The following is a 27,396-nucleotide window of genomic DNA, read 5'->3' on the forward strand; positions in this document are numbered from 1 at the left end:
TGGGGGTCTCTGGTCAGTCTTCTTTTCAGTTCAGTAATCACCATACAAGTAGCCAAGGGCTAAAGTCCGAATCCCTTATTGTCTCTTTCAAATTGTTGTCTTCTTTTCTGGGACCCAGTTAGTTTTCTTAGAGAATTATCTCTCTCTTCCTGGTTCCGAGAGCTTGAGCTCCTGCCTCCAGTCCTTTGTCTTCTCTGCCTCTGCTAGCTTCTCTTCTGTGGCTCTCAGACCCTGCTTATAGTCTCCACACTGAGTACACACCAATCATTATATCACTAGGAAGCCATTATTTGTTGTAGGATTAAATCAATGCTAAACTAGATTTAACCACTGTCTCTTCAATTCCACTTAGTACCTTGTTTCAGGTTCTGGCCCATAACACCTAACCAAGTGACTTCCCTCTTACTTCAGAAATTAATAATGCAGGCCGTGATGCTGAGGAACACCCATGGGTGCAAATCATTGCATCAGAGGGCTCTCCATTAGCCACAGCTCTCCTTCCACTCCCTTAAACCTCATCACCAGTGTATACAGAAAAATGATTCTGAAGTCAGCACCCCATTCAATGCAGGATCTATTTGTAAAGGTTCCAGTCTTCTGGCCTCACTGCCAGTCAGAGCTCTATCCATGGGAGCTAATCAGATCAAATCACTACCTAGGAATCCAGGGGTCCAGGCTACCCCAGTGCCATTGCTATCGGCCTTCAAGAGCAGAGATCCTTATCACCTTTTCTTACTCTACAAAGGGCTGGACTCATGGTCCCTGCTCATTTCTCTTGGTCAGAGAGCTGTTAAGCTTCTGCCATGACTGAATGAATAGTGCATGTAGATTCTGGTTCTAGCAGTTTATAGTTATGGTAGAGAGTGAGGGGAAGGTTGAAGTTAATCCAGTGTTACACTGAGATACATTAAACTAAATGATAATAGCTAATATTTCTATATCACTTTAAGATTTGCAAAGTACTATACATGTGGCATTTCATTTTATCCTGACAAAGACTCTTGGAGATAGCTGTGGCTCAGCAAGATTTAAGTGACTTGTCCAAGACTTGAATCAGGAAGTAAACTTGGGTGTTTCTGACTCCAAAAGTAATCTTAATTTATTATGTCACTTAGTTTCCTATATGCATAGCACTGTTAGCTATTAGCTTTATAAAAACAAAAAGAAAATAGTTCCTGTTCTCCAAAACCTTCCAATTGCCAGGGAAAAATAGCATTAGTAGAGTTAAGTTAGGAAGGTAGGACCAGGAGCACCAAGGCATGGCAGGCACACTCAAGCAAGAAAGTAGTACTCCAAGACAGAGCTACAAGTGCTGATCCAGGGCAAATCTACAGGGAGCTTGGCATGGAGGCCCCAATTCCAAGGAATTGGGTTTCTCATGAGTACCAAGAGGCATGGCCTTGGAGGAAAACCAGTAGACAGACCCTCCTGAGAAATGTGGCATTGAGTCAGAACCCAGAGTGTAGGGTGGGACAGTAAAAAGAGCACTTGCTCTAATTATAATAGAGTTTATATGTTAAATTTTCAAAAATATTTTAGGGTTTATATATTCATTTGGGGGGAAACTTATTATTTGTTAGTTTATATAGATAATGTAGTTTTGTTATATAATTATGGTCACTAGAATGAGTTTTTGTAGCATCTACAATAAAAATAAGTTCAGTATCATAAAGAATGACATTTTTATAGTTTCTGATACTCTTGAATCACTATTTTGCATATCGCCATTTCTGTGTATTCAGAAATCTGAATTTTGTTCTGTCTCTACTGATATGTTACCAATTGAATAAATGTGGATGTTGCCATTTTGGGGGGAGAAGAGCACTCGACTTGGAACTGGAGGACTTTGCTTAAAATTATGGCTTTTTCTCTCTTTCTGTGACTTTGGGTAAGTCACAATACCAGAAATCATGTCATTGATTCAGATATGAGACAAGAAGAGTCAGAGAATAGACAACAATTGGAGATAGTGGCATGTAGGGCAGTGAGCACTATCAACAAGAAGATACTGAATATTGAGACAGTCTCTGCCTCTCCATGATCTTGGAGTCATACATGAAGTTCTGTTGTCTGTTAGCCTTCCAGGTTCAGAAAAGAATAGCCAGAAACCAGACCCCCAGCCTCACAAAAAAAGTTTAGCATCCACGTGACGCTGGCCATGGTGGATACTCATGGTGAAGTGGAAGCATTTTTTTAGTCATAACAAACATGAAACAAAGGGTAAAGGACCTTTCAGCGCCTAGATGTGGGAACTAGAGTGCTAAGTAGAGGCAATAAGGCCAGTAAATGAACCAGGATGGTTTAGGGAATTGGGAATTTAAGCTCAGGACAAACCCTGAGTTTTTACCTGTTGAACTGAATTTCATCTTTGGGCTAAGAAATGTAGACTGTGAGTAGTACCAGATTAAGCATATTATAAGGCTGCAGCTGAGACATTGGTGGTTCACAGAAATAGTCTTTAAATCATACCCTTTCCCTTAGTTTTCCACAATCCATAGATATTTTTTTTAACTTCATCAGCTTAGAAATTCTAGAAAATTGGATCTCAGGGCTTTAAAAAATGGGGGGAGGGGTGTTGAACATGAGTTTCTGGTTACATGGGGTCTCTTTTCTCATGTCATAGCCAGGCATACAGCAAGGGATGTTTCTTCTTCATGATTATATGTATCCCTTTATTGCATAACTTCATCATAGGCACCAGAGGTATGGGAGGAAGAGTACCACAGGGAAATATTGTCCTCATAATAGAGGGGAAAAGAAATCATTTTGAACTGAGTAGTACTGGTTTTTGAATGCCTTCATTTGTGAAAGTTCTGAAATACCTCAAAGCAAATTTTTAGATAAACTTAAATACAAACTGTACTGGCACAGTAAAGGGAAAGCACTTGGAGCCTTTGAAACAGAAAACCACCTCCTAACACTTCTAAGGTGTGTGTCTCTATTCAAATTAGTTAACTTCTGAACCTGTTTCATCATTGCCATTCATCTTGGAAGGCAGTCTCCCAAGGAATTGTGCTTGGCTGAATCTGAATTTGAACTCAGGAAGAGGAGTCTTACTGACTCCAGGCTCAATACTCTGTCCACTGCATCATCTAGATGCCCTAGAATGAACTGATTTCAATTCCACACTGTACAGCTGACTGAATGTGGAGGAAGTCATTAGAATCTCAACAGGAATCCACTTAAACTTTGTGATAGTATACTCTCTCTGCACTATATCAGTAGAGGTCCTCACCTATATACTAGACAAAATCAAGGCCATTTGATAATAGCTGCTACTTATCATCTTAGTGGCCTTTGATATCATTTCCCAGGATTTTCTCCTTCATTCCAGTATTTGATGAAGAGGTGGCCCTCTCACTAAGGTCAGCTACTCGATGTGTATTCATTTTCCTATCCCCTTACATCTCTTCCATCAGATTAGGATTACAGCATAGGAGGACTAGGAAATGAAGGAGACTGCCAGCCATAGGGAATACTACGATGGTATTGAATAAGTACAAGAAACATAAATCCTCTGAATTTGACTGCAGTTTAGTATACATGGGAGAGAAATAGAATGACATTAATACTGAAAACATAAAGAAGTACCAGATTTTGAAGACTCCCTAATGTTGGGCAAAAGTTTCTGGACTTTATTGATATAAGGATCAGAAAAGTAAAACAGTTAAAGTGATTTGAAGTTTCCTGAGGAGCAGATCAGGCCTGGAATCAGGAAGCAAGCAGCTTAAATGACAGGTTGGGATTTTAGCTCAGTGGAAGGTTTTCTCCCCAGCTTCCCATGAGCCATTTATTGGTTAGGCAGCCTGATTTAGTAGAAAAGGTGCTGGACTTAAGTGACTTGGCCAGGGTCACACAGCCAGGAAGTGTTAAGTTCTGAGGTCAGATTTGAATTCAGGTCTTCCTGACTTCAGGGCTGGTGCTCTATCCACTGTACCACCTAGCTGCCCCTCATGTTGATATTCTAGAAGAGCTCTCATTTGAGTCAGAAAAATTGAGTTCAAGTCATCCCTCTGTCACTACATTGACAATTCATTCAGCAATTCAGGATAGCTAAAGAAAAGGCACAGAGTTGGGTGGAGTATCTTACGTGAGGCCCCTAGATGCCTGAGTACCCAGAGGGGAGTGAGCTGTAAGAGGACTAGAAGCTAAGAGAAGACTTTCAAAGCCAAAGAGAACATTTTCTGTTTGGTCCTTTGGGAGACAAGCAATGGTTGTAGAAGTGGTTGAATGGGAGTTTGATACTTGGTAGATCAGTTGAATGACTTTGAGAGGGAGATCAGCCATTATTAGAGTAAGGCAGTTTCAGAGGAGAAAGAGGAAACAGGCAGGGGATAAATGTTATGGAGGGAGACTTGGCAATCAATTGGACATGGGAGGGGTGAGGGGAGAAGGCTGAAAGTGAGGAACCCAGCCTATGGGATTGGGGAGATAGGCATTCCCTTCAAAAACAGAGTTCTTCTGACCTTTCCAATCTTGTCACTATCTTCTTTATTCCCATCTACAATCAAGCTTCACTGTTTTACTTGATGTTCTGTCTTCCATACCACTAACAAAATCTTCCTGAAGCATGGTTCCAACTATGTTATTGCTCCTCTAATCAAAAACTTTTTGTGGCCCCATTTTGTCTTTAAATAAGTTGTTGATGCTTCAGCTCTAGTTTAGACACTAGATAAAATATTTATTCAAATATAAATAAATAAATAAATAAATAAACTAATAAATATAAATAAGCTAAATAAATAAATATTTATTAAGCTGTTATGTTCCAGATGCTGTACGAAGTGCTAGTAACAGAAATACAAGCAAGAAAAAAAGTTTTCTTCCCTCAAGAATCTTACATTTTAAGAAAACATAAAAAGAACTGAAAAGGAACAGAGGAGAAGAGCATTGATGTGAGAGATAAATATGAAATATCAGGAGCTAAACTGACATGGGGACTTCTTCAAACTGAGGTTCTGAAAGAAGAGACCATAGAAAGCTCCTGCAGTAGAGCTAGAACATAGTCTGGGGATCGGTAGCTAAGCCAGGATAGAGCTTTATTTTTTCTAACCTCTGTCTTCCTCATTTTTCTCAACTGTAAAATGGGGATAATGATAGCACCACTATTGTGGTGCAGGTCAAATAAGGTATCTCTAAAGCACTTAGTATAGTACCTGCTATTTAGGAAGTACTTCTTTCCTAAGGTCCTCAGAGGAAAGGCCTCCTTCACAAGCAAACAGAAAGCTATTTCTTTAACATGAAGAGTTAGATTGCCTGTTTATGGCAGAGAAACCAGCTTTATTTTTCAGACATGAGCAGAAAAAGTAAAGAAAGCTGGTCTCAGCTGCTTGCTCAGCCAAAGACCAGAGCTGCCCTCTGACTTAACTTGAATCATTTAACCTTTTAGCACTGAATTTCTACCCCTACGGTCTCCTCTGACCTTTTTTTAGCTATTGTATTCAAGCCCTTTAGATGAAAGGCAAAGCATTGTACCAACTCTGGCCAGAAGCCATCACTGCTACCACTCTGCCTTAGGGAATTGTGAGTCTTCTGAAGGAACCAGCTGAATCTCTCAAGTTCTTCTTCTCTTGGCCCAAACCCCGTTCAGAAGGATGAGCCTTTCTTGCCTCCTGCCCATCTGTGTTCACTTTCCCCACAGCTTCCTAGCAGGAGTTTCCTAGCAGGTATTCAGGAATACCTAAGAATTCAGTATAAAGGCAGGGGTGTATGTTTTCCCCCAACTTATTTGTCTTCTCCTAGCATGAAATACGACCTACTTTCTCTTATTTTCCATCCTGGCTAGACAGCTCTCTAATGTGTCTTGTGTTTCCCATATCAGAGCCTTTGCTCACACTGTTCCTTATATCCTTCCTCCTCTTTGTTTGTTGAATGCCTAAACGACCTTGAAGATAGACTGAAATGCTTCCTCTTCCACAGAGACTTCCCTAGTACTCTCATTCATAACAACCTTTCCCTTCAGATGTTGCAAAGCATCTTTTTCATCTATCTGATATACTTATGTAATATTCTGCATTATGTCTAGCTTTAGTCCTGTCTTTTCTCTAACCCTTCTCTTCAGGCATGGATACAGTCTTATCTAAACTTTGTGTCCTTATGTAGTGATGGGCATCTATAGTGGATCCTTAATAAGTCTTTATTGAATGAATCTGTAGATCTTGATCTGGTCTCTAAGGTAGCATAGTGGAAGCACAATCACAAGTTACTCTGAATTTCAGCATATTCATTTATAAAATTAGAAAGGTAGATTAACATCCCTTCCAATTCTAAAATCCTTAAAGGGCTGAAACTCTTAAAAGGTGTGCTTGAATCAGACAATGAGCACTTAAGGCTAATTACCTAGTCGATGTGAGACAATGACTCTATTAGCATATGTTTGGATAAATGGCCCTTCTGACCATTGGTGCTGGTTCAATGTTTGATGTTAAGATAATCGTAGGCAAGGATTAGAGGATGGGGTGAGAGAGACTCACTTGGCTGCAGGAGGAGGGGGAGGAAAAAGGTGGAGATTCTGGACTTCAGAATCAAGAAGAGATCTTTGGCAAAACTCCTGTTAGTTTGCCTGTCTCTTTCACTCCTCCCCAAACCAAGACCAAAGACTTTTACTTATCCTGACTGGCTGATCTTGAGGCCTCCAGGGAGCTAGCTTGGACTTAACAAACATCCCTTCCAAAGATCTATGATCTTGTCCTAAAGGGCCTTAGTTATGTTGGCCTAGTAAGGCTCTTTGGCTAAAACAAAAGCCTTAGCCATTTTGCTGTATGTCAGCCTTCCAAGCATTCCATCTGTCTCTAAGTCAGTAGGAACAGAAACTATTTTAGTTTTGTTACTTTTATCCTTTCCTGTAGGTGCTCCCCTACTTCTCAGCTAACTGACCTGACAATCAAGACAGCAAAAAAACTGACAGATTTTGGTAATGTTGCTTTATTGTTTGAAGTCGGGTCTGGAGGAGTTAGGCGGAGAGTCCCAGTCTAGAAATGTACAGTGTCCAATCCACAAAGAAGCCAGTCTTAGGTTTCAGGAGGCAAGCGTGCTTCTCCAGAATTCCAGAAAGCTTTACAGTGTACAGGGTCTTAGGAGAGAAAGCATTTGCTTTTTGCCTGCTCAGTGTGGGCTAGGTTGGCCTTGCTAGAATAGCACAGTGTTGTAGAAAGTAATAATAGACTAGAAGTCAAGAAAATTTAGTTCAAATCATGGCTTAGATACCACTTTGTTATGTGATTTGGTGACCATCCCTTCCAACTCTGACAGTCTATGATCATAAATAGAAAGTTGGCACCTGGAATTTTGTAGTGAAAAGAGCATTATATCTAGAGTCAGGAGGACCTAGCTTAAAATCCCAGCTCTGACCCTTATCAACTATATGATCTTGATCAAAGCTATTATTTTCACTGAGGCTCTTTTTCTTCATCTATAAAATGAGAATGATACGTGTAGATAATTTATAAAGATATAGTGAGAAAAATGTTCTATAAACTGTAGTGTTATATAATACTGGATCAGTGATTTCATTAATCTAAGGAAATCTCAGGTAAGGAAACTCCCTTTAAGGAAACTCCCTTTACCAATTCAAGTCCAGTACCTTTTCTTTAGCTACCAGTCTCAGAAAGCTGGCCAGGGCACTGAGGAGACAGAAGTACACACGCAATATGTGTCAGAGGGATCTAGATCCAGATCTTCTAGTAGCATCAAGGCTATTTCTCTATAACATTGCTTCTTAGGACTCCTTAAGAAATAACTGTAGTTCAGCAGGTATTTTTGAGTAGCTATTCCTTGAAAAGGAGATACATAGATTTATGTAGCGCTCTTAGATAAGACAGTAGAAAAAAAGTACTTGAAATTCCAATCACAATGTTTATATGAAGAAATACAAACATCTCTAAGGGAGCAGAGGAAGTGTGGGCCTAAAGTCCACTGGTAGGACCCCAAAGGGAAACAAACTGACTTGTGGTCAAACCTGGAGCTTCCTCCTGCCAGATGTCACATGGGTTTGAACAGATGAGAACATTTCCAGATAAGGCAGTTCAGCCGTCTCATAGTTTTTGAATTCTGGTTTGGACTCTTATAGGAAAAGGGGCAGTCATAAGGAGGGAGGTTGGTAGCGAATTATTTCCACGCCCTGAGGAGCCTCCTGGAGTATGGCCCATATTGGTAGGGACACTTTGTTCTCTAGATCTAAGAAACACTTCCAGAAGCAAGGCCTGTACCAGTGTGAATGCCCTGCATTGTAAAGCCCTCAGGGAGTGAGGCTTTCACCAGTATGAACACACTCCATTGTGTAGCCCCCAGAGCCTTCTGGCAATTGGGCCTGTGCCATTGTGAACACTCTGCAGCCCTGGGGAGCCTTCTGGGAGTGGACCCCACAAGAATGTAAGGATGTGAATGCTCTGTATTGTGAAATCCTGAAGAATCTTCTACAGCATCAACTAGCTCAGCCTGTGGAAGTAAGGTCCGTACAATATGGATACTCTGCATTTCTGCATTCTCAATTTGTTATAACTTTTTGTTCAATAGGACCTGCTGCTTCCAAGGTGAGAATTTAGTTTGGGGGAGGGTTCAGGGAGCAAAGATGGGTAATTGGTCTCTTTCTGTAACCTTGAATTCTTGGCCCAATGGTCGATGTGTCTCATGAAAGATGCAGGACATTTCCCTTGCTCTCTGATTTACTGCTTAATGAGAAAGGGTGGAATAAGTTTTTTACAGTCTGCCCAGCAGCTTGCCAGTGGTGGTGCTGACTCAAGAATAGTAGATCTCTTCTTTTGGGGGCATCCTCCTTGCTCTACTTCAGCTCCCCTTCATTTCTTTCCCTTGTGCAGTTTCCCTGTTACAGATTGTCTATTGCACAGACTACTCCAAATACAGAACCAAAGCAGTTTCCTTATTTCATGCTTCTTTAGGTTTCAGTGGGTAACATGTCTGATCTTGACACTGGCCCTCCATATCAGAGGCCAGAAATTGTCCCAGAATCAAAATACCCTTCTCATTATATCAACATAAGAATAATTTGATTAAAAATTAATGCTTTATTGCTCTGAATTAGACATATGATTGTAAGGTCATTCTCTCCTGGGGGTAAGAGGAACAGACGATTTTAAGATATATATGGAGTCTTTGTGGCCTTATTCCCCTCTCCCTCCTTATTTGGATAAAGAACAAGGTCATAATGTCATATAAAGAGAATTTGGAATCTTAATACCTGGATTTGAATCTTAGCTCCATGAAATAAGAGCTGTGTGTCACTAGATGAATCACTTTCCCTCTCTAGGCTTCATGTTCCTCATCTATAAAATGAAAGGGTTGAATTAGATCAGAACTTCTTCAGTCTATTGAAGCCTTTGGTCTCCTCATTATGATGTTTTTAAATGCATATAGTAAAATACATAGAATTACAAAGAAAATCAATTCTATTGAAATAATATATATATGTATATACATATACATATATATAATATATATTTTTAAAAACACTATGTTCATGGATCTCTGCTTAAGAACTATTGAACTAGATTAACTCTAAAGTCCCTTTAGTTTTAATTGAGCTCTGACTGCTTATTTTCCATGTTATTTGAAAAGAAAACTTTCCCAAAAGGTCTGGATTGCTGGCAAGAGCTGTCTTGTCAAAGGTCTGTCTCCCCTCTTTCCCCTCAAGTTTCATTTTTTTCCCCTTGTAGGTGGTACAGAGTATTAAGCTCATATTGAATGCCCTGGATTGTCAGTGAGGCCTTTAGTCCCTGGACAGCAACTGATAGGAGCAAATGTAAATAGAACTGTTAGGTGGAAAGCAGGAAAGCCAACACTTGGATGACAGACGTAGTGTTCATTATTAATGGCCCAACAGTGGGGCCTTGTTTTCAATACCCTTACTTGCTTATATAATAGCATTTATAACCCAAAAATTTAACACTCTCAAAATCAGAATGGGCTAAATACAAAGTAGTGACTTTCATAAGGCACCAGAGAAATATTAAAACAAAATCAAAAATTTACAAGTGTATATATTCTATCAACAAGTAAGCTAGAAAAAAGAGCAAGAAGAAATAATTTTAGAATAATCAAACTACCTAAAAATTATAATTTGCCTCCCCTTCCCCCTCCCAAAAAAAAGCCTGGATACTACATTCAAGAAATCATAGATAAGAAATGCTCAGATCTATGAGAACTAAAGATTCAAGAGAAAATACAAACAATCCACTGGTTGCCTTCTGAAAGAAACCCCCAAATCAAGATTCCCAGGAACATCATAAGCAAAATCCAAAGCTTCCATGTCCAAGAAAAAATACTGTAAGCAGCCAGAGAGAAAGTTCAAGATCTAAGGAGCCACACTCAGGATCACACAAAACTTGGCAGCTCTCCCCACAGAATAGGAAAGTTCTGAATACAATACATTCCAAAAAACAGAGGCTTATAACTAAAAGTAACCTATCCTACAAAATCTAGTGTCATCCTAGTAGGAAAAAAAGACAGATCTTTAATAAAATAGGAAACTTTCAAGAATTCATAATGAAAAGAACTGAATAGGAACTTTGAAAAGTAATTAATGATGTCAGGAATCTTATTTGTTCATGACTGGGAAAAAAATGATCCTTATTCTTTTAGTCATAAGGTAAAGTTACATAAAGCCAGAAAGAAACCTTAGAGATCATCTAACCCAACTTCCTCATTTTTTGAAGAAGCAAACAATGAATGGTGGTGGAGCTTGCCTTGGGACACATAGGTTGTAAAAGGGCAGAAAGCATGTCCTCTGATTCTAAAATAAGGAGGTTATAAGTCATGGACTGAAAGGCTCAAAACCCCCTCGTGCTCCAAACTGAGTTCAACACAGACATACCCCTCCCCCACCATCAATATAAAGATAGGCTGCACAAATCTTATTAGGTAAAACGTGTGTATGAATGGCTCTGAATCAGCTAGTATGTGTCAGGAGTGTAAACTTGCTAGTTTCTTGGGTAATCTGCTCTGTTGTATTGGTAATTATTTATTCAGCCAGTCTCTTCCTTGCCACCACTATTATGTGCACATGAGAGCTCAGTGTGGTGGAGTGAATACAGATGTGACTCCAGAGCAAGACTCAAGTCCTGCACTTGACACATAGTAGTTAATGGAACCCTGAGCAGGTCACTTAACAACTCCGTGCTATGTTGCTTCAGGGAAACAGCAGATCCACACTCGCAGAAGTTTCTTCATCTAGGTGTATCAATGAAAGCATAGGTCCAGCTCTTGTCCCAGTATAAACAGTGCTATGCTAGGCACAAGATACAAAAGAAACTGCAGATAGTCTTCTTGCCTGTTCTCAAGGAGCTTCAGGTCTAGTTGAGAAAGCAATATAAAATATAAGAAACTGCCAAATTCTCATGCCTTTTCACTTTCATACCACTTATCTATATGGCATCATACATTATGAGTTAGAATCCTTGTGTACATATATACGCATTATGGATGATTGACTTACATGATTTACATGTAGTAAAACAATGTTTAATAAGGATACATTAAATTCAACAAATAATTAAGTCTAAACTTAAGATTGTGTGATTATATGACCAAATTTGGCCTTAGTAAAGAGATTAAAAATATTAAAAAGATGGAGAGGAAGAGAAATACAGGTATAAAGTGTTGCATCTGCTTTCAGATAGTGTTTGGTTTTATTGAACCATTTTTTGCTTGTTGTAGTTATATAAAGACAGAAATAAAACAGTTCAAGGAACTTTCACGACATTGCTCTCCTTGTTTTCCTTCTTCCTATCTGACCACTTTTTCTAAGGCTTCTTTATAGAAATCTTCCAAATTATGCTCTGTAAATGTAGATATTCACCTAGCTTCTATCCTGAACATCTTTCTCACCTATCTCTATCCTCTTTCACTTGATGATCTCAATTTAATTTCCATGGGTTATGACATCACATCTATGCAATTAAAGCTCATATTATTTATATATGTGTATGCATATATTCATGTATAGATAAAAACACAGATATTCCTAGTTTCTCTTGTGTTTCTGTCCCACATCACTAACTGCCTTAGGCATTGCAAACTGGATGTCCCATGGACATTGAAGACTCAACATATCCAAAACAGAACTCATTGTCTTTAAAAAACAAAAAACAAAAAAATCCTAACTTCTCTATTGCTATCTTGCATACTACAGTCTTCCAGGTTTCCAATTCTGGAGTTGCAAACTCTTAACTCAAATAGTCACTTTGTTCAATTTCATATGTCCAAGAAGTTTCTGTTTTGTCCATTTTACCTTTACAAACTCTCTTGTATCTGCTCTACTTTCTCCGTTTCCATAACCATCAGTCTAATTTAGATACTCATCACTTCACCTCTAAGAATTCCCCAGGTTCCAGGCTCTACCTCAGTGCACCTTTCATACAAATAGTGTTATTCTTCCAGAAAATCTGTCCCCTGCTCAAGAAGCTCCAGAAGCACCAGTCCTGAAGTCAGGAAGAACCGAGTTCAAATCTGGCCTCAGACAGACCCTGGGCAAGTCACTTAACCCCACTTGCATCAGCAAAAGTAAAGAAGAAGAAGAAGCCTCTCCGGAGTTTCCCTCTTGCCTCTATGATCAGATTCAGACTAATGTATTTGACAGGTGAAGCCCCTTGCATCTTGGATCCGACTCACCTTTTCAGGCTTGTTAGACATTATTTCCCTTTGCATAACTGGAGTCTAGTCAGACTGGTCACAAGATTGTATCTTCTATAAGATGTGTTGATCATTTCCCTTCACATATGATTTACATTCTGCTGGAGGGATACAACATATACATAGTTAAGGAAACATATAGCATATAGAAGATAATCCAGAGTAATTTTAAGAAGGCAAGAACACTAATAACTGGGAAAGAAAATGTAATAACATATTGAGTTCTTTACAAACCTTAAAACATTGTGTAAATCCTAGCTATTATTTAATCATGTTAATAGTACACATTAAGATTAAGATTCACAAAAATCTGGGAAATTATATAATATAAGCATTATTATCCCCATTTTACAGATGAGGAAAATGAGATTCAGAGACATTAATTGACTTATTTATGATCACGCATCAGCTTCCTAATTCTATGCATTTCTCTCTTTAACATGTCTTCTCTAACATTTTAATGGCATTATAATTGTTCTGCTCATTTCTAAAAGAAATAGAGGAAGATTTTGGCTCACTCTAATGGACTTCCTAATCATCAGAGATGTCCAAAAGAAAGAAATGAACTTTCTTGTTAGGCAGGGAATTCCCTATCACTGGGAGGTCTTTTTTTTGGAAGTAGGTACATGTTCAAGAGGATTCAGTTTTAAATAAGAATTGAATCAAATGTTTTCTGTAGTCCCTTCCATCTCTTAGACTACATGATTCTAGGAAATAACATTGGAACAGCCCAGCTCCAACACAGTTATTGGTCTGACAGGTGGCAGGGGACTTGTCAATCATTTCCAGATCCACTCAGGGAGAGATTGATATGATCTGAGGTTAAAACCTTTTTATTTCTATTAATGTCATTCTTTCAGAGATTTTTCATTTAGAAGACTTTGTCTTTGCCTTCAGAATTCTAACAGCTGAAAGTCGGGGGATAAGGCCTATCTGCATAGAAGTCTACCCGGGTACTTTGACTCTCAACTCTTTTATCCTATTCTAAATTAGCTTTTACTTACCAGTTCCCAAGGTGATAGCACACTGCCTTGCTACCTTGGAAAGAAAAAAAAAATCCAGACCCATCTTTCTTTCCCTTTAAACTAAGCATCTGTGATTGGCTGTACTTCTATTCTTGCAAGGCCATTCCTTCCAGCGTCCTTCAGCTCTGCAATTATCAAGAGTTCGTATGCATATCTTGGGTTCAGACAGTTATTGCTTCTTTTATCACCAGGAAAATGTTCATCAAGAACCCCTCTAGAATTTTATAATCCAATACATATATAGCAGGACAGTTAAATATACATATAGTTCCTCTAAAAGGAATATTTTTTCATGGGAATCTAATCCAAGTCTCTGCCTACCATCAGTAATATCTTATTTATCATCCAGCCTCTGCTTGGATTCCCATTATTGAAGGCTCCCTAAGGAAAAGTTCGTATATTAAGCCAAAGTCTAATAGTATTATGTTTTCGAGTATTGATTTCCATTTGGTATGTCACATTTTAGGAAAGAAATTGGCAAAGTGGAAGAGAGCCAAAGATTTACAACGTTATTATGAAGAAACTGAAAAACAATGTTTTATGATGGAAAGAACACCTTCTCTGGAGTCAAAGAACCCTATTTCAAATCTCATCTCTAACAGTGACCTTAGAAAAGGCATTTAAATCCCTTCCTAAGCCTCAATTTCTGTAATGAGGGGAGTGACCTAGATGGTCTCTGAGGGCTTTTCTAGTGCTAAAGCTGTGATTCTATTGTGTCTTACCTATATCTATTTTAAAAAACCTGGGGGTGATTCCATGAGATGGGGGGGGGGGAGTTGTGGACACACAGTGCCTTCCCCTATGGGGATTTGTGCTTGGCCCCAGAGGGCAGTTCTGGGAACAGTGAGGACAATGTTGCTAGCAGGCATCCATGTAAAGAGAAGTTTCCTAATAATTAGAGCAATCCAAAATTAGAGTGGATTGCCAACAGGTATTGAATTCCTCATCCCTGGATATTTTAAATAGAGGTTGTAAAGCCTCTTGTTAAGGCTTTCTTCTCAAAATACAGGCTGAACAAGACAAGACTAGTAGGAAATACTACAAAATCTCTCTGTCAGGTGTACTCTAGTTCTTCCTAATCAGAATGAGTACAGAACCTTTTCCATTCACCAGACCTCCTATTCCAGGTAAGCTTACAAGTCATGTGAGTGGCACAGACATTAAGTGCTCTTAAGAATTCATAAAGTGGTTAAGGTCATGGTAAACCAGCTTGGAGTTGTGTCCTCTCTACCTGAGGTACCATAGGAAAAATATCAGAGGTGGTATTTTTAATAGGGGGAAAGACAGAAGGCAAGTTAACATCCTTCTTCTCTTCCCCCCTGCTCCATCCAACCTCACTACAAAACATGTATAAAAGCCAGAAAGTTGAAAATTATCTGAATTCATGTATAAATGGAATCACTCTTAGAAATGAGATGTAGTATTGTGTAGTGACAATAGGAAGGGATTGAAATCTTGACTTTCATATTACCCATTACACCAAGGACAAGTTACCTTTTTAAGCCTCAGTTTCCTCTTCTACAAAATGGAGGTCAGACTTATATCACATACATAACAAATGAGTTTTATAAATGAGTTGTTAACATTATTTGTAATAATTGTAACAAAAACATATTTGTAGCAGCTGGTTTTAGTACTATAAGCTAAGAAAGAGGTCATCAACTAGGGAATGGTTAAATAAATCTTGTTTACTGAGTATAATTGGAATGTCATTGCTTTGTAAGAAATGGTGAAAGGAAGGATTTCAAAATAATCTGGGAAGAATTGTATAAACTGTTGCATGGTAAAGTGAGCAGAACTTGGAGAACAATTTACTGTAGTAACAACATTGTAAAGACAAACAACTTTAAAAAGTTTAACTTGGATCAGTGCAATAACAGCAATTCCAGAAGATCAATGAATACCACTTACCTTGCTGAGACAGATGCAGGAGTGTCCTGGATCAAGCCCATACCAGTTCTGAAGAGGTGATTGTTCGATTTTTAGTGTGAACATTCACACCTCAAAAATCAGCAAGTGCTACAAACCAGTTTGAATTATTGTTTTATTCATTGTCTAGTCTTAAGAAAAGTGGTAGAGAAAATATTAATAATTCAGATTAAACTTAAAAGTGTGTCATGTATGCATGTTTTTAGAGCTATTGTTTATATTTATCAGTAGAGAGAAAGAGAGAGAGGATGTACTCAAGATATATAGAGACATACATTTTTCATGTGGTCATTGTGATGGTTTGTTTTGCTTGATTATGCATATTTTTTCAAAGTTAACTTTTTCTTTATTTTTCCCAGGGGAAGGATGGGGAGAGAAAATGAACTTGTTAAAAGTATATAACTAAATAGGAATTCTAGTCTATATCCATTTCCTTTTTATAAATCCCCTGAGATAGTAATACTGTTATGATCACCCATTTTGTTATTAGATGATGTTCCTAGACTTTTTGTTAACTGAAGATTTCCAGTGACCTCAAAGTTTTTAATTTTCTCTTTTCATATTGTTCACTTGCTTTTTAGTCACATCTGATTCTTCATAATCCCATCTGAGATTTTTTTGGTAAAGATACTGGAGTGGTTTTCCATTTTCTAATTATTTTACAATGAGGAAAACTGAGACAAACAGGATTAAGAGATTTGTCCAGGTTCACAAAACTTGCAAGTATCTGAGGCCAGAATGTAGGAAGATGAGACTTCCTTACGCCAGGCCCATCACTGTAGCCACTGTAGACCTACCTGCACCTTCATATGCTAGTAACTTCTCAATTTTTGTAGTACCAGAGAAAATGAGGTGAGATAGAGGTTAGAGAGTTATAATTGTTTAATTTATTGTAGAGTAAGTCAGTTGACTGGATCGGACTATTGTCTTCAAGTATCCAGTATTGAATGTGGGGTATAGAGATTCTTTATAGGGAGTGAGAACCAATAACATAATAGGGAGCAGATGGGGTGACATGATAGGGAGGCACCAGAGATGGGAAGATTATCTGATATTCTAATAGATTGGGAGGAGCAGCATCTCATATTCTAAAATATAAGATCTTTTATCCTTATCAATTATTCTGATATGATATGGTAGCCTGAGGTTTGGGGCAGAATGACTGAGGTAGGGCAATTCAAGGAGACTGTGGCATTACATTTTCATTTTTTCTTCATCTCAAAATCTAAACCAGGCTCTCACTGCAGAAAAGCAATAGTCTTTTAAAAAATTGGAAAAAAGAATAAAGGAAAAGGTGTACAGTAGAAAACAAAAGAATAACTTACAAGGAAGGCAAAAAAAAAAAAAAGGATGGACACTCAGTAATTCTATTATTATGTATGCTTTCTTGATATGGAAATTTTTTGTTAAATATTTTGAATTCTCCCCGATATTTTGCTGGGCACATGAGAATGTTTTGGTTTGGGTTGGTTTGGTTTTCCTTTTCTGTCTTTCTTTTTCTATTCTGTTTTTTCTTATTTTGTATTTGGTTCAATAAAAAAAAAAAAAAAAAAAAAAAAAAAAAAAAACATGACATCTGAAAAAAAAAAAAGAAATAACCAAATAGTATTTTTTTTAAAGGAAGGAAGGCAGTAACAATATAAAGTATAGGAGAAGAAGAATGATATTGTAATATTCTTATTTATCATAGTGGAATAAAAATAATTTAAATACTTTTTTACTGAAAAACAAACAAAATAAAGTTATACTGGTCCACAACACACATATGTTACTAGGAGTTAAGAGTTCTGTTGTCATATGAAGCAGTTGCCTACTAGTGAAATCTGTTTCTATTTACTTATACAAGTACATAATAAAAATATTCAAGTTTTTAACATTACTAGCAGTTACGGTACTAGTATTTCTGATTTGTTCTGATACATCTTGCCTTCTTATAGTACCAAAAATACAAAAGAGAACCACTCACTCCTCTGTCATCCACGTCAAACTGACCATCATGACAATTGCAATCCTATTCCATCTCTCAGTTTCTTAGTTTCAAAGGATCAGTTTCCTCATGCTGACCCATGTGTAAAGCCAATCATTAGTATTGCTAGAATCCAGTTGCTCAGAATTTCATGGTTCCTGTCAGGTCTACATAGCTACTATAGTGATTTTAGGACAGAGAATTCCCCTGAATGAAAGTCATCTCATTCCCTTAATTTGCTATTGTCCCCCTTCCTCACAACATGGACCATGAATTGGCTTTGAAGGAATTGTTGTTAATGTTGTTGATCATGATAATAATCTAAACTGGGATGTTGGCCTTAGGAGCTGAACCACCAAACATACATTAAGCATTTACTATTCTGAGTGTTGGACATACAAAGAAAGTCAAAAATATATTTTCCTCAAGAAACTTAAAATGAAATGTATTTAACTATGTATTCAAAATATATAAAGTATAAATGGAACTTAAGAAAGGCAGGAAAGGGAAGACTTGGAAAAACCTCCTACAGTAGAAGGTCAGATTTAAACTGAGTATTGAGCCAGAGAAATCTGGAAGTAAAGATGAGAAGGGAGAGTTTTCCAATCAGTGGAAACAATAAAAAAGAATTGAGTCAAGTTGTAGGAAACCAGATACATCAGTGTACTGTTGGTGGAACTGTGATTTAGCCACCATGTCTTCTACTACTAGTGATATGCTAGACTGCATCAGAAGATTTGGTTCAAGTTTCCAAAGTTCATTCAACAAATATTTATTAATTTGTTCATTTGTATAAGATATTATATTAGGTACTGGAGACATGAAGACAAATAATGCATAGTCTTTGCCTTATTCCTTGAATATTTTGAGTGCTAGGAAAAGAAGAGTAAAGATACAAAATGTTCACAGATGAGTATAAGATGTGATGGAGGCAAAATTTATCTAGGAAAGTAATTAGTTATCTATTTGTTTTTTATAGCATGTGAGGTTAAGCCAAATTTATTGGACTAGATCTTATCCAATAGACTCTGACACATGAGTGTTTCTTTTTCTTTTGTAAATTATATGATGGTTCTCTGTGGAAGAGCAGGTTTCTTGGGGAGGTTTTCTGGAGGCAGTCTTAGTTTTGGTTCATTTTTTTCCAAATTAAAAGGAGTGTATCTTCTCCCTTTTTGACCCAAAGAGTTGAGCTCTTCAATCACAGGATATGCATTTATAAAGTCAGATATATCTTCTCCTTCATTTTTTGCCTTAATTAATACCTTTTCTAATCTTGTCACAGGCTCCTTAATAGGTTGTTCTGATTGCATTACTGCCTCTGCCCCTTCTCTTTTTCCTCTACCCATGAAGGGTTAATTGAGGGGAGAGGATCATGAAATGTGGAATGATCTAATTTCTCCTGCTGTGAAGTATCACACTCAAAATTGTACTTAACTCCACTCTTATCTGATTCTTCCTCCTTTTCACCTAGTTTATTTGGCACCTCCCCCTCCTGCTCTTTCTTCTTTTTCCTTATTCTAACACTTATATAATTTCCTAAAGCCAGTTGTATTAAATTATATGTATTAAATATGTCTTTGGAAATTTAAGTCAGGTCCATTTTTATTGTAGAATTGACAAAGATCCTCTCCTATTAAATTCCACTCCTCTAGATCCAATTCTTTTTCCATAGAGAAACAAGGACATATATACTTTACAATTTCTAAAAGTTCAGTGATCTGCTGCAAAATTATAATCAAACCTTGGCTTTTCATAACCTTGACAATGCTCTCTAAACATTTTCCTTGAACAGAAACAGAAGGCTGTTTTCTAAACATCTGTCCCATCTTAGATGAAATTCTATTTTAACTCTTTTAACAAAATTTCTTTGTTGTACTCATCCTAATTTCTGGGTTGAGGAGACTTCTCCACTGGATTCAGGATCAGAGGTTTTTCCACTGAGATCAGGAACAGAGTTTTTCCACTGAATTCAGGATCTGAGATCAGGGTCCTTTCAGTTCCATGTTTGGGCACGAAAATGTGGTGTTCTTTTTCTTTTGTAAAATATATGATGGTTCTCTGTGGAAGAGCAGGTTTCTTGGGCAGGTTTTCTGGAGGTAGCCTTAGTTTCAATTCAATGTAATAATCATTTCAAATACAGTCAGCTGATAAAATCCAAATGTTTATTTTCTCCTTGATTCCAAGAGCTCTTGCAGCTTGTCCTTTGCTTCTGCCAGCTTCTGCCTTTAACTCAACTCCAACTCTTGGCAATCTTCCAAACTGACTGACTGAAGCGCTTTTTATGCTCTTTTAGAGGTGTAAACTCAAAGATTTCCTCCTCCTCTGAGAGTGGGATTATGGGAGGTGTGAATTTGGATATCTCATATTGAACCCTGAAATCTCCCAAACAGGGTGAACTAATGTGTGAGCTAATGTGTGAACTCTCAAAGGTGTTAACTTAAGCATTGTTTCTATCAATACTAGTGACTTAACACCTTGTAAGGATTTGCTCTAATGTGTGAACCAATAAGCATTGTATCAATTCCATTGAGTTAACAGTAGGATTCTAATAATAAAATTTTGCCTGTTAATAACTTTCTTGAAGGGAAAGGACTATTTCATTTTTATCTTTGTGCCTTCCAGTACCTGACAGAAAAACATATAAAGCATAGTCAATAAGTTGATATTGTTAGAGATAAGACCATCTTCTGAAGTTACCTAACTTCTCAGTGCCTCTGAAAACTTTCTAAGACTCTTAAGTTTCAGAACAGATACTACTCTGCATTAGTGGAAGGAATTTCATCATTAGGAGTTCTTTATGCCAATGAAATTAGAAATCTAGCCTAAAAATTATTACCAGAGCCTAGCACAATGCATGTTTGCTAGGTAGTACTTAATAAATCTTGTTTATTGCCTCATGATTCTTTCTTCTCCATACCATGATTTTCACTATGTTCACATTGCTTATTTTAGTTTTAAGTTGTTGTCTCTCTGGTCTTGAATATAAGAGAGCTACATGGATGTAGGGGCTATCTAGTAATAGCATGTTGATTACACCCTGGGAGAATAGAATTCGTTTGATGATATCCACATACCTGCTCAGATTACTAACGCATTGTTCTACCTGTTGTTTCTCACCCAGTCTGAGGACCTTGGTGCCTGTGCCCAGTTTGAGAGTAGTAGACAGAACCGGAACATGATGCCAAGTGCGAGCTGTGTTTTTCCCACCTTCACATTACGCAAGCCATCTTCTGAGACAGACATTGAAAACTGGGCCTCAAAGCACTTCAATAAGCACACTCAAGGCCTCTTCCGACGGAAGGTATCTATTGCCAACATGCTGGCTTGGAGCAGCGAGTCTATCAAGAAGCCTATGATTATGACCAGTGACCGGAATGTGAAGAAAGAAGCCTGTGAGATCTTCAAGTTGATCCAGATGTACATGGGTGATCGGCGGGCCAAAGGGGATCAGCTCAGTGTGGCTCTGGAGGTGGCCACCAAAGGCTGGAGTATGCAGGGTCTGCGCGATGAGCTTTATATCCAACTTTGCCGACAGACTACAGAAAATTTCCGTTATGAGAGCTTAGCACGAGGCTGGGAGCTCATGGCAATCTGCTTGGCTTTCTTCCCACCCACCCCCAAGTTTCACTCATATCTGGAAGGCTACATATATCGGCACATGGATCCAGTCAATGACACCAAAGGTAAGGTACTATCGAGTGCTGACTGACCTTTACTAGTTTTTTCCTCTCCTCAGTGCTACCCATGCAAAAACTGGAGCTGACATCCTCATATTGCTTTAGATCCCATGTCCTCAGGACAGACCTCATGCCAACCCTCATACAGAGTAGCCCTAACCCTGAAGGTATTCAACACTGGCATTTCATTACTGGTACTCTGCTTGGGAGCAGGAAGAACTTCCCATATAATTGAAACTCCAAGAATAGAGGAACATGAAGTCATTTCTGCTTACCTTAATAATTCATATTTCTTTAACGCTTTAAGATTTTCTCACATTGACACTATTAAACAAGTATTTCTAGAAGGTGAAGTAACTTGTCCATGGTCACAAAGTTAGTATGTTCTTACTGTATTGGATAGAAACATAACAGTAATGTGTTTGAGGATGAACCATCCTTTACGCAAGAAGCTCCTAAAGGGCCTGTTGGTTATGGTTTAAATTGTTCCTGAGAAATTCTCTCACCCATCAGGTTCTGGAGGGCAAGATATTTCTAATAATTTCAGAACCTCATTATGGAAGGAAAAGGTGGTCATTGGGTCTTCTCTATTGACCTCATCATTTAAATGATACCTTTGCACTTGCCTCTCAGGTAAGATTCACTATTGAGTTAACATATACTCTGCCAGCTAATTGATTACTGATAGATGCTGGAACCCTGCCTCCAGGTTTGTCCAAAGGCAGGAACTTGCCTTTAATCCCAGTTTCTAAAAGGAACCAGAGATGCCAGCATGGATGACAGCATGAAGCAGTTCTAAATCCAGGGTGTAGCCATAAGTGTAAAACTATTAGACCCAGACTATTACAATGTTGACCAAACTATTCTTGTGGGGAATCTAAAAACCACAAAGAAAATAACATTGAATGCTTTAGAATTCTGATCTATGTAGTGACCAATGGGATCATTGACAGTGAAACATGCTTCTTGCTTCTAAGCAAAGAGATGATGAGCTGTAGATGTGAAATGATGCATATATTTTCACAGTCTAGATGTCAATTTATTTGACTGTATTCATTATAAGAATGAGATTTTTTGGGGGGGAGAAAGGGTAATTTTCAGAGACAGTAATATATCAAAAGATAAAAGCATGAATGGAATATTTTAAAAAGAAAAAGAGTGGGGAGAATCTGGGTATTTACTGTTCCAGTAAATATAGTAATAATAACTCCCTTTCTATAGTGCTTTTAAATTTACAAAGTGCATTTCTCACAAGACCCTGATAAAGAAGGCATAACTTTGTTTTTGATTAACATTTGCCATCTCATAACAAAGAATGAGAAAATGAATAGATGCCCATCAATTGGGGAATGGCTGAATAAGCTGTGGTATATGAAAGTGATGAAATATTATTGTTCTATAAAAAACGCACAAGCTGATTTTAGAAAGGTCTGCAAAAATTTACACAAACTGATGCTGAGCAAAACAAACAGAATCAGGAATACATTGTACACAATAATAGCAAGAATGTGTGATGATCAACTATGAAAGAGTAGATTCTTCTCAGTGGTTCAGTGATCCAAAGCAATCCCAATAGACTTTGGCCAGAAAATACCATTTGCATCCAAAAGAAGAACTATGGAGATTGAATGTAAATCAACATATGCTATGTTCACTTCTTCTTTCTGGGTTTTTTTTTTCCTCTCCTGTGGTTTTTCCCTTTTATTTTAATTTTTCTCTCCCATCTTGATTCATAAAGCAATGTATATTAAAATAAATAATTTTTTTTTAAAAAGCATTCACCACCTCACATTGGCAAAAAAACATTGGTTTATTTCTTAGTTTCAAAGAGTAGTCATAGAATCACAGAATATTAAAACTTAAAGGAACCTTAAATCATAGAACATAAACTGTTAAGGCTTGGAACACAAAACATAAAACATCAGAGCTAGAAGAGACCTTAGAACATAGAATATCCTCTAAACTTCCTTATCCCTATTGAAGGCATCATCATCCTCCCAAACTTTCAGTTTCACAATCTCTACATTATCTTGGATTCCTTCTTCTCCCTTACCCCACATAATGAAACCGTTGTCAAATCTAGGCTTTTTTCCTTTACAACATCTTTCATGTGTGACCCCTTTTCTCTAATCATGTAGCTACCACCTTAGTTTAGGACTTTATTGCCTCTTAACTCAATTATGAACACAGGGTCCTCATCACTCTTGTCCATCCTACACACTGCTGCCAAAATAATCCTCTTTAGTCTCAGAAACAACCATATTATTCAACACCAGTAACTTCCTAAAACTTATAGGATAAAATATAAATCCTCTGTTTCATTTTCACAGCCTTCTTTATACAACCTGACCCCAGCCTCACTGCATATTATTCTTCTTCCCATACCCTTCATATAGTCCAGCCAAACTGGATCTCTTCTCCTGTCTCCATGCCTTTGTACTTTATCTCCCACCTGCCATCTCCTGTCTTTCCTTAAGATGCAGATCAAGCATTATCTCCATGAAGCCATTCCTCACCCCCAACTACTAGTGCCTTCCCTCCCAAACTACCTTGTTATCTGACTACTTTGTAATATATTTTATATGCACTTGTCTCCCCCATTAGAATGTGACTTTCTTGAAAGTAGAGTCTGCTTCATTCTTTGTGTGTATATTCCCTTTATCTAACATAGTGCCTGACACATTGTACCTTGACTGATTAATCATCAGAACTGGAAATGATTACAAAACATAGAGCATGGGCTGTTAGAACGAGAAAAGATCATAAAATTATGTTAGATTTAGAAGAGACCCTAGAACAGAAAGCCAAAGCTAGACGGGGCCTGAGAGCTGAAGTCTGGAATGGGACCTTCATTTCATCTATCATTGTTGCTGATTCTCTCCTCCCACCCCCCGCATTTGTAGTCTGCCTTTCCCACAAGAATAGGCAGTGGTGGCAGCTGGAGCCTCTTCTCCTACAAGCTCGCTGCTAAGGACTTCACTGGCATATGCCATCACCTTTTTTTTTTTCTTGAAATCATACCAAGTGTTGCATGAGACTTCCTTGTGCAAGCTTCCTGGATGTTTCTTAATGATGTTTTGGCTAACACTCAAACCGCTTTCTGAGTCCAGCTATATCTCAGAAGCAGTTGGCCATTTCTTTATCCTGACTAGCCCTCTGATTGGGTAATCTCTCCCTTTAATTGATGTTAAACTGAAGGATTCAATGTAGTTTTGGCCTCGTGGGTGGAAGCTCTGTATCTCTGAGATGAACTGCTCTCTCTGCCAAAAACAAACTCTTAATTTGCTTTAGTCATAATTATATATTTCATAGTGTAGGAGAAGCAAAAGAGAAAATGGACCTGATTATTCTGGACCTCATAGAGTAAAATGATAGGAACTTTCTGAGAAAATGACCACTGTCTTTTGGAATTAATGATAGAAGAGAAAAGGAAGGATAGGCATATACCAAAATTTGGGGAGAACAGATGTCAAAGGTATTTATAGAAAGAATAGGTAGTATCTCGTGGACTCAAATCTGCAAAGGAAAACAATTTTGATAAGGAAAAAAAAGGAGGGGGAACTATCTAATATGGATTCTAAGGAGCTCTTTGACCAACTTATATTTTTCAAAAATATGTACAATGCATGAATGAGCATCTAAGATGGTATATTGGATAGAATACCATGTCTGGAGTAAGGAAGACTTCTCTACCTAAGTTCAGATCCAACTTCAGACACTTACCAACTGTGTGACCTTGATAAGTCATCCAGTCCTGTTTTTCTCAGTTTCCTCACCTGTAAAATGAATTGGAGTGATGGACTTGGCTTTTTTCAACAATGAGGTGACTCAAGACAATTTCAATAGACATGTGATAAAAAGAGCTATCCGCATCCAAAGAGAGAACTATGAATTTGGATCAAAGCAAGTCACTTTTGTTGTTGTTTGTTTGCTTGGTGTTTTTTCCTCTTTTTTTCCTTTCACCTTTGATCTGATTTTTCTTGTGCAGCATGATGAATATGGAAATATGGTTAGAAGAATTGCACATGTTTAACCTTAAAAAAATTAAAATAAAATGATTTGGAGAAGAAAATGGCAAACCACTACATTATCTTTGCCAAGAAAACCCCAAATGGAATCATAAAGAGTGAAACACTACAGAAAATGACTGTGCATCAACAAATGATGAAAGCAAGAGCAGGAAAATGGCAATGTCATGCTTAGAATCTGAAGGAAATTATAAAAATGGGATGTGGATCCATATAGTGTAAAGAACACCAAAATTTAGAACGAACTGAGACATACTCTTTTTCTACCACATCTTTAAATGCTACATACATTTGTCAGTGTTTGTCTTTGTGTCAATATTAAGTTAGGAATGAGGGCCATCTCCATTTGTCCTGATCTTGTACTCAGATGGCTCTGGAGTAGCAAGTGAGACTGGTGATTTTATACAGCCCTCTCTCACTTAAATCCAATTCATTTGCATGTTGTAGCATCACCTCCCTGATATCAACACAACTCCTTTTCTTTTTTCCCTTCCCTTTCCTCTGTCCATATAGGATACTGTACTCTCACCTGCAAGTGCTTTATCCTAAGGAATGTAAATTTTGATCGCTAAAACCTCCTTAGATATATTGGTGTTTATAGGCTAGGACCTTTCCTTAAATCCAAATCAATCTGGCTATCATTGACCTACAATAGATCCCAGGCCAAAGCCTCACTTTGTTATTGTGTGGGCCCAGATTGGCTAAGAGTGAAAGTGAATAGCAATTGTTTGTGTTTTGCCAAAAACACTAAGGATTTTCACTTCCCAAATATATATGTATGTATATTTTTGACTAGGTAAAAAAGGCCTTTCTCTGCTTCAATTTTGCTTAGCCTTAATCACTGATTGGGCATTTGCCTTAGTCAGATTGAGAAATGTTAAAGAGCCCAGCTTGAAAAGGCTGAGTTCTCCCACTGCATGCAAGGCCATCCCCAATCATCCTGATCTATCTCTGGCCACTGGACACAAATGGCTTTGGAGGGGAAAGTGAGGCAAGGGACTTTACCTCTTTCACTGAAATCCATTTCACTTATTATATCGTGGCATCACCTCCCTGATGTCATGGTCCTCTTCCAGAACAAAAGACAACAACTAATTAAAAGTACTAGAGAAGGGGGGAAACCCTTCTTATCCCTTTTCTAAATAAACAGATAGAAAGGAAACTCCAGCACCAACTCACAGTTTACTCCTTAGTAAAAGTCCACTAAACTGAGCATGCCCAATAGGATGGCTGTCTTTAGTCAAGACCTTCAATCCCTTGAACAGACTCAGCCCTGGAGCTGTTAATGGGTTCTTCTGGACCATTAGCAAAAACAGTTCTTCATCTCATTAAGCCCTCAAATTTTAGATGAATTTACAGCCAGGCCATCACAACTAAAGTTCTCTACCTGTCAACAGTGAAGGAGAAACCAGGCATGAAAGGTTTTAAAAATCTTCCCTTTCAATTCAGCAGATACTAATTGAGGCTCATGTTGTCCTTGGCTAGGAGCTAGAACAGAAGCAAAGTGTCCCTGCCATTAAAGAAAGGAATTACAGATCTCTGGGGACTAAATGCCTTTAAAATTAATGAGCCACTGAATATGTAGGAGCTTCAGATAAAATTTCCCTGCTATCCCTCAAGAATTCAAGGATGCTTTTTGTTGATACAATCAAAAGAACTCTAACCTAGATTTTAATAGTGATCTAACTGGTCTCCTCTTCTTCATTCTTATCTCTCAGTGCCATTCTTCACACAGTGAAATAATCTTTCTGATTATCACATGTAACCATATCATTCTCATGCACAAAAACTTAGTGTCTCCTCTATTGATTGTAGGAAAAAAACATATAGCCCTTAGCCAAACCTTTAAGTCTCTACAACTTGACTCCAACATGACTTTTCAGCTTGACATGAGATATAGACATTGAACTAAAGAGCCAATTGAGCCTTTTAGTTCAGAGATCATGTGACTTCAAACATCGGTTTTCTCGCATAAAAAATTGGGAACTGGAGGGTAGTGGCATAGGGAATACATGACCATGACTATGACTACTACTATTATATAATACCTAAGAATCCTAAGAGTTCAGCCATTGTATACCTCTGCAACTTGGCCAATATACCGGCATCATGCCAGGAAACTGAAT

At 37.9% G+C, this 27,396-nt stretch overlaps 1 protein-coding gene across 2 annotated transcripts in view; it reads left to right on the forward strand.

Annotated features, from left to right (window-relative positions):
• Window positions 1-27,396, forward strand: part of ARHGAP39 (Rho GTPase activating protein 39) — a 350,045-nt gene that overhangs the window by 275,462 nt on the left and 47,187 nt on the right. For both annotated transcript variants that reach the window (XM_051971244.1, XM_051971245.1), the window contains exon 7: window positions 20,687-21,248. In XM_051971244.1, coding sequence (XP_051827204.1) covers window positions 20,687-21,248 — 562 coding nt within the window. The remainder of the gene's footprint in view (window positions 1-20,686; window positions 21,249-27,396) is intronic.

Source organism: Antechinus flavipes, chromosome 1, assembly GCF_016432865.1.
Source record: "Antechinus flavipes isolate AdamAnt ecotype Samford, QLD, Australia chromosome 1, AdamAnt_v2, whole genome shotgun sequence".
Classification (NCBI taxonomy): domain Eukaryota; kingdom Metazoa; phylum Chordata; class Mammalia; order Dasyuromorphia; family Dasyuridae; genus Antechinus; species Antechinus flavipes.